Genomic DNA, 18089 nt, shown 5'->3' with positions numbered 1-18089 from the left:
CTGGTAATCCCACTTTGTAAAATGCTTGTTAAATATTTACCAGCAAACTCCAGGTACCTAACCCAGCTCTCTCATAGCTTCACAGAGAAGGAAGAGAATCCTGTTATCATTAACAGCCCCAGACTTGGGGCTGGGGCTTCCTCAAGTGGTAGAGTACCTGCACAACAAGTGTGAGACACTAAGTTTAAATCTCATTACTGCCAAAAATATAAATGAAAAAATTCCCCATGATTACTCATGTGTAAACATGTTTTTTAGTTTGATGTAAAAATCTGTTTGCCTCACACAGATTGATTTCTAAACACACAACTCCCCAGGAAATTATATCCCTAATGAATATGATCTTTCTCACTCTAGAGGCTATATGTTTATGAGAAGACAGTCATAGTGAAATAGGAATAGAAAGGGGAAAATAAGAAGAAAAGGAAAACAAAACAGACTAATAGAATTGCATACATTCTCATGACATTGTTTTAAAAAAGTACAGATAGAATAAGTATTTGCGTGAGGTTCACAGTCAGGGTAAGCTTCTGACATATTTAGTTTAGGATGAGATAGAAACCTTCAAGAACTAGGAAACCCTGACTTGCTTCCGAAGCCAGTGGCTCGTGTCTATAATCCTAGCTACTCAGGAGTCTAAGATCTGAGGATCATGGTTTGAAGCCAGCCAGGCAGGAAAGTCCATAAGACTCTTCTCCAATTAATCACCAGAAAACCAGAAGTGGTACTGTGGCTCAAAGTGGTAGAGTACTAGCCTTAAGCAAAAAACCTCAGGATAGTGCCCAGGACCTGAGTTCAAGCCTCCTGACTGACAAAAAAAAAAAAAAAAGAATCAGGAAACACTTTAGAGATGATTGTAGTATAATTTCACAGAAGAAATTAAAGTCCAGGGAGATTTCACTATTTATACACAGTATGTGCATAGTAATTTTTAGTACTCTACCTGTGGCTAGACATGCACTTATGTTTAAAATATTATTTTAATATTTTTATCCTAGTTTGGAAATTTTAACAGTATAAATTGATAAGATAGGATCCACTCATATTTTAGAAAAAAAATAACTACACTTTACTATTATATGTAATAAAATAGTTTTCCTTTTTCTCCTTTGAACAGGTTCAATGTACTCAAAATTACCACCACAGAAAAAAAGACGCCTAATGTATGAAAAAGTTCCAGGAAGAAGTGATGGACAGACTCGGCTGAGGTTTTTTTGAGAGAGGGAATGAACAGTGTTAAATGCCAGATTCTCCTTGCTTTTCATAATCTAATAGCAAAATTATTTAGATTTGCATATATATTTTAAAATGCCATTGTTTTCATGTTCTTAGTGTTTCTATATTAAAATTTTGTACTATATATTGTCTAATGGCTTGCATTTTGTAAGTAAAATTTTCTAATTACCAATTTACATAATAATTATATCCAAAATATATTCCAGAACTGCTTAAACATCACAAGCTTTCTAGTGAATCCCTATCACATAATAATTTACATAATAATATATATCCAAAATATATTCCAGAACTGCTTAAACATCACAAGCTTTCTAGTGAATCCCTATCACAGACTACCTCTCTCCCACAACTATACTTCTGTAGTTAACTAGGGCAAAATGAGGCTTGGGAAACTTCCCTTTTAAGTGTTGTCTTCCCTAGATGAAATTTAGAAACAAATAACTAAGAGGAAATGTTTGCAAACCAAATTATAAGAAAAGATTTTACATTGTCAATATACAAATAATTCCTACAAACTAATAGGAAAGACAACCTAAAGAAAAAATAGCTAATAAATATTTGGAGCAACATGCAATTTCATCATTTGTTAGGCCAACCCAATGCAAGTTAAAACAGTAGGTTACTGTTTTTTCACCTATCATATTGGCAAAAATTTTGAAAATTAAAAAATATCCAGTGGCAGCATATTGGAGAAAATAAGTTTCTTAATTTGTCTGCACAACTTTTTAGAATTTGGTTTGTCTGACATCTATTAAGATGGAAGATGCCGGGGCTGGGAAGGTGGCCCAGTGGTAGAGTGCTTGCCTTGCATGCATGAGGCCCTGGGTTCGATTCCTCAGCACCACATAAGCAAAAAGCCGGAAGTGGCACTGTGGCTCAAGTGGTAGAGCGCTAGCCTTGAGCTGAAGAGCTGAGAGACAGCGCCCAGGCCCAGAGTTCAGGCCCTACAACCGGACCCAAAAAAAAAAAAAAAAAGATGGAAGATGCCTGTGTTTTGACCCAGCTATTATAGTTCTAGTAATCTGTCTGGAAGAAATACTCAATTGCAAAATAAGATCTAGTTAAAATAGAATTTGTAATAGGTAAACAGTAGACAAGAAGATACATCAATAGGAATCAGTGAACCATTAGACCGTGGACTATCATGAAACCATTTTGAAGAAAATAAATCTCCATGCTCCGAAAAGGAATGATGTTCATAAAACAGTGAAAAAACATATAAAATATCATAACTCATATTTTATTATTTTTTTAAAAGACCTTTGGAATTCAAATCTCTTCCAAAATGGTAAATATATTATTGAAACAATTTGAAATATGTGAATTTCATATTTTCTTTCTTTTTTGTCGGTCATGGAGCTTGACTTCAGGGCTTGGACATACTGTCTCTGAGCTTTTGTGCTCAAGACTAGCACTCTACCAGTTTGAGCCACAGGCCCATTTCCAGTTTGGGGGTGTTAACTGGAGATGAGTCTCAAATTTTTCTGCCTGGGCTAGCTTTGAACTATGATCCTCGGATCTCAGCTTCCTGAGTAGCGAGGGTTACAGGCATGAGCCACCAGCACCCTGCAAACTTCACATGTTCTGATGTTTGAATTTGTTCACAGTACACATTAAAACCCAAAAATTGTACCCAGTAAAATGAGCCAGGTAAAAAAACACAACACATGCACAAGGTACACCTCATGAGGTGAGTCACAATGGCTCAATTCATGTATGGTGCTTCCACTTTCTTACTAGCTAACCCTTTACCCACTACCTCACAACTCACAAGTTCCAACGTGGTCCTGTGCCCTCCTTTCTCTAACCTCTTCTGCTCCGAGTTCTCTACGGATTTCCCTCTGTTCTCTCACTGCTCTCACTAGTTCTTTTCATCAAGCAGAAAGGATTGTAGTATGACTGCCAGCTAGGTAGGCTGATGATTGGTGGGTGAGGCCTATAGGACCATAAGCAAATTCCAGCTCTATTTGTTACACTTATTTGTTTTCCTTGACCATTTTAACATATATATACACACATATATATATACACATACACATATACATATATACTCTGTGTGTGTGTGTGTGTGTGTGTGTGCGCGTGCACGCGCGCTACCACTTTGATTAGCTTCCTAGCCTTTTGTGGTTGTTTTTTTTTAATTGTGAAAATACTGTACAGAGGGGTTACAATTACATGGGCAAGACAGTAAGTACACTGCTTATCAAGCATTGTAGCCTCCTCCTTGTTTCTCCTTTCCATCCCTTCCCATCCTCCCTCTGCCCTCCTGTGAGGGTATTTTTGTACTGGATTTCAACTCAGGGCCTGGACACTGTCCCTGAGCTTTTTTGCTCAAGAATAGTACTCTACCATTTGAGCCATAAACTTATTTCTGGTTTTTTGTTTAATTTTAATTGGAGATAAAAGTTTTACAGACTCCTGCCTGGGCTGGCTTTGAACCTTAATCCTCAGCTCTTAGCTTACTGAGTAGCTAGGATTTTAGGCATGAGGCACTGGCACCTGGCTCAGTTCCTAGCTTTTTTACTTTGTTGAGTGTCAAATCTCTAACTCTGTTTTTCATATATCTCATTGTTTCTGTTATTTTGATGAGTTTTAGGAACGCATATGTCATGTTATAGTACTCTGACTATACATATGCATATCCTTCTTGGAAACTACTTAATGTATCATGCCTTGATATGTATTTTTAAATGTTTTTTATTGCGAAAATACTGTACAAAGGAGTTACAGTTACATGAGCAAGGTAATGAGTACATTTCTTATCAAGCATTGTTGCCTCCTCCTTGATGATATATTTAATCATTCTCTCACTAATGGCTTTTCAGACTGACTTCAGTTTGGGCATGAAAAATATATGGACAGATAAATCCTAAACTCTTAACAATGAGTTATTCTCTCTACATATGTATTTATTTTGAAGGGACAGCTGATTGGTTAGAGAACTCAAGGATAATGTTTTTTGGCTTGAGACATTGGAAGAATGATACAGCCATGTACAAACATGGGAGAGACTATGAGAGGAACATGAGAAAAGATGAGGAGCTGGTTTAGGGAAACTTCTGGAACACCTACTAGGCACAGTGGAGACAATGAGTATAGGTATTTGGATTACATGAGCCTCAAGGTCAATGGGATGAATGAAAAGGAAGTATACATTTACAGGACAATAAGCATAAGTATGTATGTATTGGATAACATGACCAAGGCAGTAAACATAAGACAAAAAAAAGGGCTGGGAAGATGGCTAAGTGGTAGAGCGTTTGCCTTGCCTGCATGAGGCCCTGGGTTCGATTCCTCAGCACCACATAAGCGAAAAGAAAAAAGCCGGAAGTGGAGCTGTGGCTCAAGTGGTAGAGCGCTAGCCTTGAGCTGAAGAACTGCGGGACAGCGCCCAGGCCCAGAGTTCAGGCCCCATGACTGGACCCAAAAAAAACAAAAAACAAAAAGACAAAAAAAAAAATAGAAGCTCAAGGAGTAAACTCTAGGACATTAGAAAGAAACAGAGTACAGTAGGAGAAAACCCAGGAGAAACCAAGTGGAGATATCTCTAACGAGAGAGTAATCAACAGTATGGATGCTACTGACAGATAAGCAGTGGGTTTACCCATGGGCCAATAACTGATGATCTTGGTAAGAGCAGGGTTTGGAGAGAAAGTGGGAAAAGCCTGGTCAGAATAGACTCTAGAGAAAGGAGGCAAGGAGTTTGGACAATTTTTTTCTGGCACTTTTGCAAGACAGAAACAGAAAAAGAGACAGAGCAATACATATTTCACACGTGGTGAGAGATATGGTCTCCTTTTACTGCTGCAGGTTTATCTTGACTTTTTCTATGTCAGGGTTTGATCAAGAAAGCAGAAGCAAGAGGTGAGGTTGATAGGGATACATTGTTTACATGTGTGGATTTGGTGGAATGAAAGCCCACCTTGTACAACTAATGTAAGCTAATTTTTTTTTTTAAAAAAGCAGAAACACTGAGTTATATAAAGGAAGCTTTATAAGGATTAGACCTCACTCAATTGGGAGAAATGGTTTAAGTCTATGCAAAACGACTGCTTATCTTGTTTTGTACCTGAAATCACTTTAGGTCAGCAGAGCTTAATGTCAGAAAGGCAAGAGGAAGAAAAATGGAAAGCAAGAACAAACTTTCTGGTATGAACTAGACCCCATAAGGAAAAATAAATTTTTGGAAAAAATTATATTAAGTTAAGTAAGCCAGGCCCAAAGAAACATAGGTCCCATGGTTTCCCTTATTTGCAATAACTAGTATATGTCTGAGTCAAGCAGAAAAGGTCAGATAAGTTGATGTTAGGGAAATGAAACCTAAGACATGTATTCAAATGTTTTTTTCTTTCATGGGATTGTTTCTAACATATTTATAATATTATTTCTTTGTTGCTTTGTATGTCCCTCCCCCATGGTATAACCCCTGATTTCACTGTATTTGAGGTTGGTATAATTTGTGGAGGGGAAGGGATAAAACAAGTCGTTCAAATAGTGATACAGGTTTATCCATTGCAACAATGAGATTTGCAAATCGTTATGTGTAAAAACGAACTTTACAACTTTGGTATTGGGGGGAGGAGGATTGGGTGGGGAGGCGGGAGAAGAGGATGGGAAGGGATGGGAAGGGGAAACAAAGGAGGAGGCTACAATGCTTGATAAGAAATGTACTCATGATCTTGCCCATGTAATTGTAACCCCTCTGTACAGTATTTTCACAATAAAAAAAAGAAAAAGAAATTTTCTTATATAACTAATCTGATCAGGTGCTGTTTTGTTTTGGTACAGGACTCCACACATTTACATTTATATTCATGAGTGAGATGAGTCTGGGATCCCTGAACTATCTTATCCAGTTTTTGTTAAAGGAAAAGGTAGAATTAAGAGAATTCTTCCTTCCGTACTGGGGTTTGAACTTAGAGCCTCATTCTTACTAGATAAGGTCTCTTACCACTCTTCTGCTTTTTCAAATAGGGTCTCACTTTTTCAAGATAGCCTGAATTTCAATCTATTTATATTTCCTTGTAGCTGGGATGACAAGCTCAGGCCTCAGCATCCAGATTTTATTGACTGAAATGGGGTCCTGTGAACTTTTTCCCAGGAAAACCATGACCCTCCAATTGCAGTAGCAAGGAGGCAAGAGCTAGGATTATAAGTACGTATACATATACAAGATGGGGCAATTTCTTTTTTTTTTTTTTTTGTCGGTCATGGGGTCTGATCTCTGGGCCTGGGTGCTGTTCCTCAGCTTTTTAGCTCTACCACTTGAGCCACACACCACTTCTAGCTTTTTCTGCTTATATGGTGCTGAGGAATCGAACCTAGGGCCTCCTGCCTGCAAGGCAAGCGCTCTACCACTGAGCCACCTTCCCAGCCCCAGCAATTCCATTTTTAATGTAAATATTAAAGTGGGCTTATAGTAAAGATGAAGAATGAAGTATATTTATTTAATTAATTAGGCAATTGAAAAGCAGAGATTAAATAGGCAATTGAAAAGCAGAGAAAAGGATACCTGATAGTGTGACATTTCAAAGATGACAAAACAGACCTAGAGGACAAATAGAGGGGCTAGAAGAAAGGATATTTGAATTACAATCAAATGCTAAGTATGCAGATCACTTAGACTTAGAAGATTAGAGGCTTAGAAGTAAAGGAGATCACATCTTGGCTCCTGTTTTCTTTACTGTAATAGTATCTATGCTCAAAAGATATTTCCACTTATTTATTTCAAAGAGCCAAGAGTTGCCAGCAACTGAAACCATATATCTACATTTCAGGACATTTATAAAATTCTACAATACCAAAACATCACCATGTTCAGCACTCAAACTCACAAGCAAATGGAAATCCATGTAACCTTAAAATGCAAATTAGATCACAAAATATTACTGTCATAGAAAATGATGAATTAAGCAGAAATTTTATTTCCAAGCTTGTCAAAGATTATTACAAACAGTCTTCTTCTAAAAGTATCCCAAAACTAGATTATTACAAACAGTCTTCTTCTAAAAGTATCCCAAAACTAACTGAGAGGCACATCATCCGTGTGACATGAAGAATTCTTTTAGGTTATAATATTTTCACATTACTTTGTTTTTAACCATTTGCAATGTTATGTTTGTAGGTCACAATTTAAACATTTTTTTTTTAACAAAGTAGTTTTTGGGTTTTTTTTTAAGGTACCACAACTATAAAAGAACTTAAGAAGAAAAAGATCAAATCTTCATGTACAAGATGGGGAAACTAATACATATCATTAACAATAATCTTTTCAAGTTTACTAAGATACAACTCCCAAGTTTAATGTTTAAAACAAATTACATTCTCATTAAAAATGAAAGTCTTCTCATGTAAAAAGAAAAAAAAAGACATCTTTTGATTAGTAAAGCCTATTTATCCTCCTGAATTTTATACTTTACCTTCATTTAGTAACTGTAAATTCATGAGAAAAGAACAAATTTTATTGTAGTATAAAAATCTTAAGAACACGTTACAAATACTCAGTTTTAATAAACAAAAATGTTTTCCTTCCTAAATGTAAACATCCAGTAAATAAAACATACATAAAATTCCGGATATAGCAAAACCAGAACTTCACTTATGAAAGGTGTATTTTGGAATATTTGGTGGTAAAGGTGGTTGTTTGTCTTAATACAAAAGTACTTCAGCAATAGAACTAGGTCATTATTATTTAGTACTGTACTTCTTCACTCAGTTACCTTATCTGAGTAGAAAATCATTAATTTCTGTATAACTCTAGCTATATGACCAGGCCACAGAAAAGATCTGAAATATCTAATAAGTCATTTGGCTACAAAAAAGTGTTTTCTTGAGACTTGGAGGCATTCATCACTTTGTACTTGAAGGCATTCCTCAATGAAACTGGAAAGAGAGTTTAATAAGATTTATTTATAAGAGTAACTGTATAAAAGTAATAGGTTAATACAATAAAATATCTGAAACTCACCAGTGGATAAACAATGGAAGTGCTGTGTTAAAAATGTTATAAGTAGCCATGTGCTGGTGGCTCACGCCTATAACCTAGCTACTCAAGAGGCTGAGATCTGAGGATCATAGTTCAAAGCCAGCCCAGGCAGGAAAGTCCCTTTGAGACCCTTATATTCAATTAATCACTCAGGAGACTGAGATGTAAGTATGGAGGTCCAAAGCCAGGCCAGACAGGAAAGTCTGTGAGATTTTTTTTTTTTTTTTTTGTAGGTCGTGGGGCCTGAACTCGGGGCCTGGGCGCTGTCCCTCAGCTCTCCAGCTCAAGGCTGGTGCTCTACCACTTGGGCAAGAGCCACCTTCCTAGCCCCATCTTACAGAAAACTGTGGCACAGGGGCTCTAAGTGGTAGAGCACTAGCCTTGAGCAAATGAGCTCAAGGACAGGGCTCAGGCCCCAAGTTTAAGCCCCACAATGGACCAAAAAAAAAAAATGCCATGACGACATAAGACTATTTTATCTATAGTTTTGGTGCTGGTACTAAGGCTTAAACATAGGTCTTTATACTTGTACTCAGCTATAGCTGGTGCTTTACCACTTGAACCACACCTCTAATTCTGGCTTTTTGCTGGTTAACTGAAAATAAGAATCTTGCAGGTTTATCTACCATGGCTGGCTCTGAATCATGATCCTCAGATTGCAGTAGCAAGTATTATAGACATGAGCCACCAGTGCCTGGCTAGACTATTTTAATACCTTAAGTATTTTCCAGTAATAGGCACAATTGTTCCTGATAGTAGAATTACATCCTTCTTCTAAATGTAAACAATTTCCTTTTCTGTATGTGGAAAAAGGACCTAAAATGACCTACTGCATAAACATTACTTAAGACCAATCATCTAGGCTGGGAAGGTAGCTCAGTGGTAGAGTGCTTATCTTGCATGCATGAGGCCCTGGGTTCGATTCCTCAGCACCATATAAGCAGAAAAAAAGCTGGAAGTGGTGTTGTGGCTCAAGTAGTAGAGTGCTAGCCTTGAGCTGAAGAGCTGAGGGACAGTGCCCAGGCCCAGAGTTCAGGCCCCACGACCAACAACAACAACAACAAAAAAGTGAATAAGACCTCAGTACAATATTCAAACTCATAACACTTCTAGTAGACCATCAGAAAGTTATTTCATCTCATTTATCAATTGTTACTTTTCTCCAATAGTTAACAGTTTTTTCTTCCATTAAAACACAGAAATATATTCTGAGAGCCTTTGAGGAAGGTTATGGTATAATATATAAGTGTGTGCCCTCTGGAGAATCCAAGACCCAAGTCAAGTGGTAACACAAAATAGCCAGTCACAACACTGGGATGGTGTAAGGATAGAATGGGGAATCAAGGTCAAGAAGTTACTAGCATTCAACTCAATTTAAGAGTTCAAGTATGGCCAGGCATGGTGGCTCATGCCTGTAATCCTAGCTACTGAGGAGGCTGAGATCTGAGGATCATGGTTCAAAGCCAGCTCCAGCAGGAAAGGCTGTGAGACTCTTACCTCCAATAAACCACTCAGAAAGCTGGAAGTGGCGCTGTGACTCAAGTGGTAGAGTGCTGGCCTTGAGCTGAAGAGCTGAGGGACAGTGCCCAGGCCCAGAGTTCAAGCCCCATGATCACCCCCCCCCCCCCGCCACCCTCCCAAAAAGAGTTCAAGTATGGAAGGATCTTGTCATCTCATGATTTAGAATCAAAGGTAATTAGCTTCCCTAATGAGGCAGTCTACAGGCAGGGTACCTACAGACTCGAGTCACCCTTTAGGGAAAGTTGTGCATTTTGCTGGTCTTTTAATTCTCCCTAGAATAGTAACTAAGGAAAAATCCTCAGTTGCCCAAATCCTTTGAGAAGCCCTGTGATACTACGCTGGTCCCAAGATGCTATGATGTGGCATCACTCACCAGTCTTTTAAAACAAAGCACAGGACCTGGGTTCCCGGAAGGGATTGCTTCCTGCTGGAACACCCACCAGCAGGGCATCCTTGCAGGCATTCTGAATGCAGTACTGTTGAAGATCTGCAGCTGCCTGGGAGACCTGAAACAAAGGCACAACATGACTTGCCACTTACAGCCAGATCCAGCCGGGAGTCAGCTGACACCCTGAAAGTGATCGTACAACCTGATAAACGTCACACATCCAAGGTTCTTTTTGGCCGATTCTAATCAATGGATTCCAAAGAAGAATGGTTATAACTTCTGTGATTTAAGTCAGAATAATCATGCTTTAATTTTATTTAACAAAGGTAAGAAAATGCTGTATCTTTGATCCATTCAGAACCCTAGTTTTGCTGAAGGTATGGCTCAGTGGTAGAGTATCTGTTTAGCAAGTATGAGGACTTGAGTTTGGTGGTACCTCAGTACTGCCACAAATAACCCTAGTTTTGAGACTAAAATGGGAAAAAAAAAAGCACAGTCCTTAGTTCCCTATATGAATATATATTTAGCAGTCAACTATATGAACTATATGTCCAAGTTACCATAAGAACAAACTGCTTATGCCAGGCGCTGGTGGCTCACGCCTGTAATCCTAGCTACTCAGGAGGCTGAGATCTGAGGATCACAGTTCAAAGCCAGCCCGGGCAGGAGAGACCCTGAGACTCCTATCTCCAATAAACCACCAGAAAACCGGAAGTGGCGCTGTAGCTCAAGTGGTAGAGTGCTAGCCTTGAGCTGAAGAGCTGAGGGACAGCGCCCAGGCCCAGAGTTCAAGCCCCACGGCTGACAAAAAAAAAAAAAAAGAACAAACTGCTTAATGTTTTGAAAACTAGAATCTTAAGCCTGCTCCCAAGGGATAAAGTTCATCCACTATGTTTTTTATTTAGTGTAACATACTGGTTAAGAATGCAGTCTGGATGGGTACCAGTGGCTCACTCTTGGAATCCTAGCTACTCAAGAGGATAAGATCTGAGGATTGTGGTTCCAAGCCAGCTTGGGCAGGGAAGTCTATTCAACTCTTATTTCCAATAAAAACTACTCAGAAAAAGCTGGAAGTGGCGTTGTAGCTCAAGTGGTGGAGCACTGGCCTTGAGCACAAAGAGGCTCAGGGACAGTGCCCAGGCCCTGAGTTCAAATCCCAGGACCAGCAAAAAATAAAAAATAAAATAAAAAAGAATGCTCAGCCAGGCGCTGGTGGCTCATGCCTGTAATCCTAGCTACTCAGGAGGCTGAGATCTGAGGATCATGGTTCAAAGCCAGTCAGGGCAGAAAAGTCCAGGAGACTCTTATCTAAAATAAACCACTAGAAAAACCGGAAGTGGCGCTGTGGCTCAAGTGGTAGAGCACTTGCCTTGAGCTGTAGAGCCCAGGCCCAGAGTTCAAGCCCCAGGACCACCACCACCAACAAAAAAAAAAAAACAATGCTTAGTAATTAAGCGCTCACCTAGTGTGTGTTAGGCCCTGAATCTCATCCCCAGCACTGAAAAAAAGAAAGGAAAAAAGATGCAGTGTCAACAACTGGATTGCCTAGACTCAAATTCAGCCCTGTCACTACCCATCTGACCTTGAGCAAGTTATTTATCTTCCCTGTACCTGTTTTCTCATCTGTGCAACGTATTTAGTAACACCATTTCCTTGGGTTGATGTACCAAATAACGGGAGTTAATTAACCCGGGTTAAGCTCTAAGCTAACACATAATTTGCTGTATATTGGTAGGAAATAGCAAAAACATGGTCACAAGATCTTCTAGTTCTTCCCACCAAGATGCCTTGTTTCAAACAGTAACATGTAGCTACCCACCATGTGGCACTAGCACCTTGAATGAGCCCAATCTAGCCTACCAGAGGTAGGAACATGAAAGAGAACCAGCCAGTCCCATCCACCAACTTCAGAGCAGTGAATGAGAAGACACCAACCAAACCCACATCTGATTGCAGATGCATGAGAAATCCATATGCTTATTTTGGAGACAGAGCCTCTTGGACTTTTCTGCTTAGGCTGACTTCAAACTGCAATCCTCATATCTTAGCCGCCTGAGGAGCCAGCAGTACCTGCTGCTGCGCTTGCAGATGGCTACTTGGAGGCTTCTTTCTTGAAACTGCATTTTTCTCAAAATGCAAAGGTGTTTTGTATAAAAACGCACACTAGAAAAAATGGTTCAACTGCTCTTCAAATATTACTATTAGCTTGTGTTTTCCAAGCCTCCAAATAAATGAAGTACATAGTAACTGCTGCTATGGGGTAGATGTGGTTTGAATATGCCCCCACAGGTCTGAGTGTTGAAATTTAATTCCCATTGTGTGGTATTAAGAGGATGGAAACTTAATCTGACTGTGGTGCTACTCCCTGATCTCAACTGCTCCAACCCATCAATCCATGTACTTCCTTTATTCTCTTGTTCTTTGATCTCCCCTCGTTTGGTCTTCCAATCATCTTCACTGGACAGCCCAGGTTCAGCCTCCTGACCAGAAGCATTCTGACCTCTAGCCCCACTGCACCTTTCTGGCATCTCTCCCTTGCTCATTCACCTCTTGGATCAACCACCATCCCCCTCAGAATCCTAGGTGCATAAATGCTGCTGAAGAAAAAAAAAAATCACCAGCAGCCAAAGGGTCTCCAATCTCACAGCTTCTGGGTCCTCAGAGTCACAGGATGTCTACAGATGTGCCTGCTTGGCGCTACTCTTCACAAACACTGCTGCACCCTTCCACACATACACGTCTCCTCCTTCCTACAAGATACCTTGGCCTGTATTTTCGCAAATAAAAGTCATACACGTCTGTCAGCCCAAATCCTGAAACATCTGTCTTTCCACCATAGCCTTTCTTCCCTTCTTCCTGACTCAAAAGGTTCCTGTTCAATCCCAGCTTAGGCCCCACAGATGCCATCTCCTCGACCTCTCCATTCCTTTCTTCCTTTTTGCTCTAAAAATGCTCCTTCCTCTCTACTACAAAATATTTTTCTTTCTAAGTTAAAAGTTCTTTAAGAACTAGATTTTAACAAAATCTTCCTACCCTCTTAGAATCCACATACTATGGTGACACAGCACCGAAAATGTTTAAATTCCCAACTGTCCCTTTACCTTCACTTGCTAACATTTCACTGGCTGGTTACTTTATGATCTCCTAGAGGAGCACCAGGTATGCTGAGCAGGTACAGGACAGACAGACTGGGGGCGTGCTACACACACACACACACACACACACACACACACACACACACACACACACACACACACAGGTTGCCAAACCCTCTTGCACAACAGACTCCCTTAGCCAACCATCTAACCATCGATTACTAAAGTCACGACTTAAAAACCCATCCTTCCTTTTCTCCTGCTTCCTCTTCTCCGCCATCTACCTTCCCTGGACTCCGGCCCCCAGGTACCGCGCTTTTGACACCCGCACGTTTCGGTAACGTGTTCCAGCCTCGTGAACACACACGTCCCGAGATGGATCTCAAGGCCCACCCAGCCAAAGGAGCCCGCTTCCCGCAAACTCGCTCTGCCGCCACCCGCCCCGGCGCCAGAGCCCTGGGCGCCCTTCCTCTTCCCCCGGCCCCCGGCCTTCGCCACCCCCGGCGCGGCGTGCGCTCCAGCCCGCATCCTCCCCATCTCCGGACCCAGCCGAGTCCCGGCCTCCCCCGCGAGTCGCCTGCACCCCGGGGCCCCGTCGGAGCCTCTGCCCACGCCGTAACCAGCAGGGCGAGACCTCGGCGCCAGGGCCGGGCCTCCCCGGAGCCCCAGGTCCGGCTCGCGCTCGGGCCCGGGTCAGTAGCCATTTCCGCCGGCCCAGCCTCCGGCCTCCTCCCCGCCCCGCGCCGAGCCCAGGGACGCGAGCGCCGGCCTCCGCCGTGCTGCGAGGCGCGCGCCGCCGGGCGGGCTCACTTTGATCCGCTCCACGCCGGCCTCCAGCTTCAGTTGCTCCACCAGGCGCTGCAGGGCGCTCACGCTGGCCCCGGAGGACATGGCGGCGGCCGTGGGGGATCGGAGGGCGGCGGGGGGATATCGCAGGGCGGTGGAACCGGACTGTGCGAGCCAGCCGCCGGGCACCGCCCCGGGGCGGGGAAGCCGGGCGCCTGCCGGCAGGCCCCGCCCTGCGCCCCGCCCCGCGGCCGCCCCGCGCCCCGCCCCGCACCCCGCGCCGCACCCCGCGCCCCGCCCCGCGCCGCACCCCGCGCCCCGCCCCGCGGCCGCCGGCTCCCGAGCTCTCAGGGGTCCTGCGCGCCCGCGCTGCGCCCAGCGATTTGTGCCATCTAAAGCTAGCGACATCGCCCTCTGTGCCTGAGACCGAGACGGGGACCCATGGCAAGACGGGCAAAGTGGCCCCTGTTTGCACCGCGAAGCTGGGGCGCCAAGGGCCAGCCAGAAGTGGGTGCGCGGCGTGAGCCTGGAGCTAACGCTGAGACTGACTCCGAGTCTGTGGCCTCGGACTGGAGCCCGTCCTGAGCGAGGGCAGGATCGCTGGCAGGCCTCCACGAGAGTTACAAGCCAGCTTACCAACCGGTTTCCCGGGCGTGGTCAGATGGAGAGAGCCAGGGAGGGTAAAAAGCCCAGCTCCTCGCCCCATCTCACGGCCCTACTCTCCCGTGCTTGCTTGGGTGTTGTTTTTGTGTGGTGGAGCGGTGGTGCTACCTAACCAGCCTCCCTTCCATCTTGCTACTTACTCACTTTACAAAACTGCTATCACGAGGAGAGAATGGTAGCTCATCCCTGGAAGTCTAGCACTTGGGAGACTTGGCGGGAGACTAGGTCCAGGCTAGCCAGAAGCAACATAGCCAGAGACACACACACACACAGCCACACACACACACACACACACACACACACACACACACACAAATTGGGCCCATTATTACATGTAAAATTTGAGAGATTTTTCACTAAACCATGACACTCATTTTTGTAAATTATCTTGTCAGAACCCACTTGAGTAGTGCAAAAGGTAATTTATTGGCCTGTGTAGCTTAAAAGGGCAAGGGTCCTTAACCTAGTGGCTCAAACTACCCAAACAAGAGCTTCAGACTTAAACTACATCTCCTTGTTCTTCAGTGGTAGCTGGAATCTCAGGAAGGAAAGTCCTGTGCTTTCACTGTTCCAGCCTGACCAACACACTAGGCAAGAGAACCTCCCTTCCTAACTGTTCAGCAAAATTCCCCAAAATGGATCTCACTGGCTAAGGGATACAGCCCAAACCAATCACTACTCAAAAGGAAGGATGTATTGCAGTGCTCAGATTAGCTGCTCTGGTCAAGATGAGCTCTTCAGTCAGCCTCACTCCTAGTAGATGCTAAGGGACACCCCCAAATTCTATCTCAGAACTGCTGGGAGTGATGCCAGCTGATGATTCTAAATAAATGTCTCATCTGTTAAATGTGTGTGTGTGTGTACACATGCATGCACGCACACACACAATGTTTCAGGAGCTCCAGATGCGATCATCTTGAAGTTTCTGTTTAGTTTGGGGTTTTGTTGTTTGCCTCTGCACATAGTGGGCAAGTACACTCCCACACAGCTACATCCTCAGCCCCCCACCCCCACCCCGAGATCTTTATGGCAACTCTATCACAGGTCAGCTCTTCCCTCTCCTGATAACCACTACAAGTGCAGATTTTAAGCACATGCACTAGAAAACTTTTAGTATGAGAAAAACCTCCATTTTAAAGACTATTTCTGAGAAACCCAAACTAAGACACTCAAAAATCATGACTGGGGCAAGAGCATATATGGAGGGAGTTCCCAAAGGAAGATCAGGATGCTGCTACCAAAACGGGGAAAGTGGTAGTTTTTAAGGAGGTAATATTTAAAACTACCCTTAGCTATCTGTCCCCAAAAAATCACCCAAATAAGATTAGGGCTAAAAAAAGGGGGAATCACAATAAATACATGTGAAATCCAGAACTTATGAGAACTTATGAAAACCTTTACTCAAACTGGAAAACCTAGTAGAAATGGGTGCATTCCTAGATAATCTCAACCTATCAAAATTGAGCCAAGAGCATGTAAGCTATTTATACTGATCTACAAAAAGTGCTGAGATTGCAATTAGAGAAATCTCTCAACAAAGAAAATCCCAAGACCCAATGGATTCATAGCTGAATTCTACAAGATCTTTAAAAGAACACCGGTACTCCTCAAACTTTTCTACAAAATAAAAAGGGAAGCCATCACTACTAAACTCATTCTATGAAGCCAAGTCCCAAACCGGAGACAGACAGACACACAGACACAAAGGGAATTATAGGCAAATCTCTTTGATGAACATAAATGAAAAAGTCTTGAATAAAATACTTGGTAACCAAATTGAACAACTAATTTAAAAAAAAGCTATACTGGTTTCATCCCAGGCATGCAAGATTATCTATAAATCAATACTAATATAGTATATAAACAGAATCAAGGACAGAAATCACATGATTATCTAGATGCAGAAAAAGCCTTTGATAAAATCCAACATCTTTTTTATGATAAAGCATCTGTAAAAGCCAGGAATAGGATTGTTTTCAACAGGTACTTTTTCCTGTTAACTCTCCAAGTTGATTACAAGTGGAGTTTTATTTAAAATAAATAAATAACATTTCTGGCCTGCAGGCAATTACCCACCTAAAACCTGTGTAACTTAGGTTCAGATTATAGTTCTGATTATCTAAAAAGATCCCATCATCTTACAGAGATGAAAGCCGGAAAAGTAATTAGGTTAATAGGTTATTATACTTGGCCTTATCCCATATTTAAATATGGACTATCACATTTTGCTAATAAGATTAACTATACTTCATACACACAGGTGTTTATAACATTTGTCTGCCTCAATGCACAATTATAACTAGACAGTGACTGTTTTACTTCATATCACACAATAGCTACTGCTATTCATACCAATGTCTTATAAAGTCAATTCTTCCTAATTTCTATAGAGCTTTTACCCAGTAATTTCTATAGAACTTTTAGTGAGTGGCCAAGAGTCTGGTCTTATACTAGTTGTGTGTTATGTGAGCACAACTGGCTTCTACTTAAACAAAAAAATTTAATGTCTCCTTAGTCTCTCTCTCACACATATGAATCTCAAAGGGAACAAGTGATTTTTCTAGACAAATTCAATAGCACTAAAATAGTTAAACATCTAATTGTAACTATTTTTTAATGTTAACATTAAAAAAACCTTTTGTACTAATTTTACTGCTTAAGATTCCAGGCAGGGCAGGGCACTGGTGGATGGGCTGAGACCTAGGGTATCTGCGTTTAAAGTCAACCAGGGCAAGAAAGTCTGAGAAATGGCTAATTTTGAGGTATGGGTCAAGTGGTAAGAGTTCCAACCATATGCATAAAAGCCGAACAAACATGCAAGGCCAATAGTTCAAGTCCTAATACTTGCTTGCACCAAAAAAAAAAAAAAAAAAAAAAATTCCAGGCAGGATATCTAATAGGCTTATGAAACTGCAACTCATAATCTATAGAACTAGAATTCATTAGGAAGTAAGACCACTGCAGAACGTTAGTTGTATGATATCTTGTAACACAGGATAAGGATATAACCCTAAGAGTAACTTTGGGACCTCAGTTACAGAACAGGTGGTGAGTAGAGGTAACACTATCCACCCATGAGTACCGATCTTTCCAAACTGATGTGATGACAGCTCTACAAGGCAGCACAAGAAACATTTCCTAGAGGTACCCCAGCACGTGGTAGAGTCCCGGGGTTCTCTACCCAGGATTCTTCTCCAGATGTTTCTAAAATTGGAGGCTTGGGTTTTTGTTTGGGGGACTGTATAGTGCCAATAAAAATACTAAATACTTGACAGTCAACACTTGTGACAAGTTAGTCCAAAAATAAGTGTTTTTTTTAATTGGGCATTTGTTAGAAATAGAAATTTTAGCCTAAAAAAACCATTCTAAAAAAAGTAATGGATGCAACTGGATGCAGCCTGTAAGCCTAGCT

At 41.8% G+C, this 18089-nt stretch overlaps 2 protein-coding genes across 2 annotated transcripts in view; one reads left to right on the top strand and one right to left on the bottom strand.

Moving 5' to 3' along the window:
• Window positions 1-1342, top strand: part of Shoc1 (shortage in chiasmata 1) — a 77215-nt gene extending 75873 nt beyond the window's left edge. The window contains exon 29 of the mRNA XM_070011619.1: window positions 1118-1342. Within this exon, the coding sequence (XP_069867720.1) occupies window positions 1118-1218 (101 nt within the window). The 3' untranslated portion in view covers window positions 1219-1342. The remainder of the gene's footprint in view (window positions 1-1117) is intronic.
• A 5798-nt stretch (window positions 1343-7140) lies between these two features.
• Gng10 (G protein subunit gamma 10) lies at window positions 7141-14204 on the bottom strand. The gene is made up of 3 exons (XM_070011604.1): window positions 14039-14204; window positions 10119-10251; window positions 7141-8121 (listed from the first exon to the last, which is right to left on the bottom strand). The coding sequence occupies exons 1-2, from the start codon at window positions 14117-14119 to the stop codon at window positions 10126-10128; spliced, it is 207 nt and encodes a 68-aa protein (XP_069867705.1). The 5' UTR covers window positions 14120-14204; the 3' UTR covers window positions 7141-8121; window positions 10119-10125.
• Window positions 14205-18089: the final 3885 nt, after the last annotated feature.

Source organism: Dipodomys merriami, unplaced genomic scaffold (genome assembly GCF_024711535.1).
Source record: "Dipodomys merriami isolate MVZ:Mamm:240054 unplaced genomic scaffold, mDipMer1.0.p SCAF_11, whole genome shotgun sequence".
NCBI classification, from domain to species: Eukaryota; Metazoa; Chordata; class Mammalia; order Rodentia; family Heteromyidae; genus Dipodomys; species Dipodomys merriami.
Note: the sequence above shows the minus strand (reverse complement) of the source record. Positions and strands in the feature narration are given on the sequence as shown.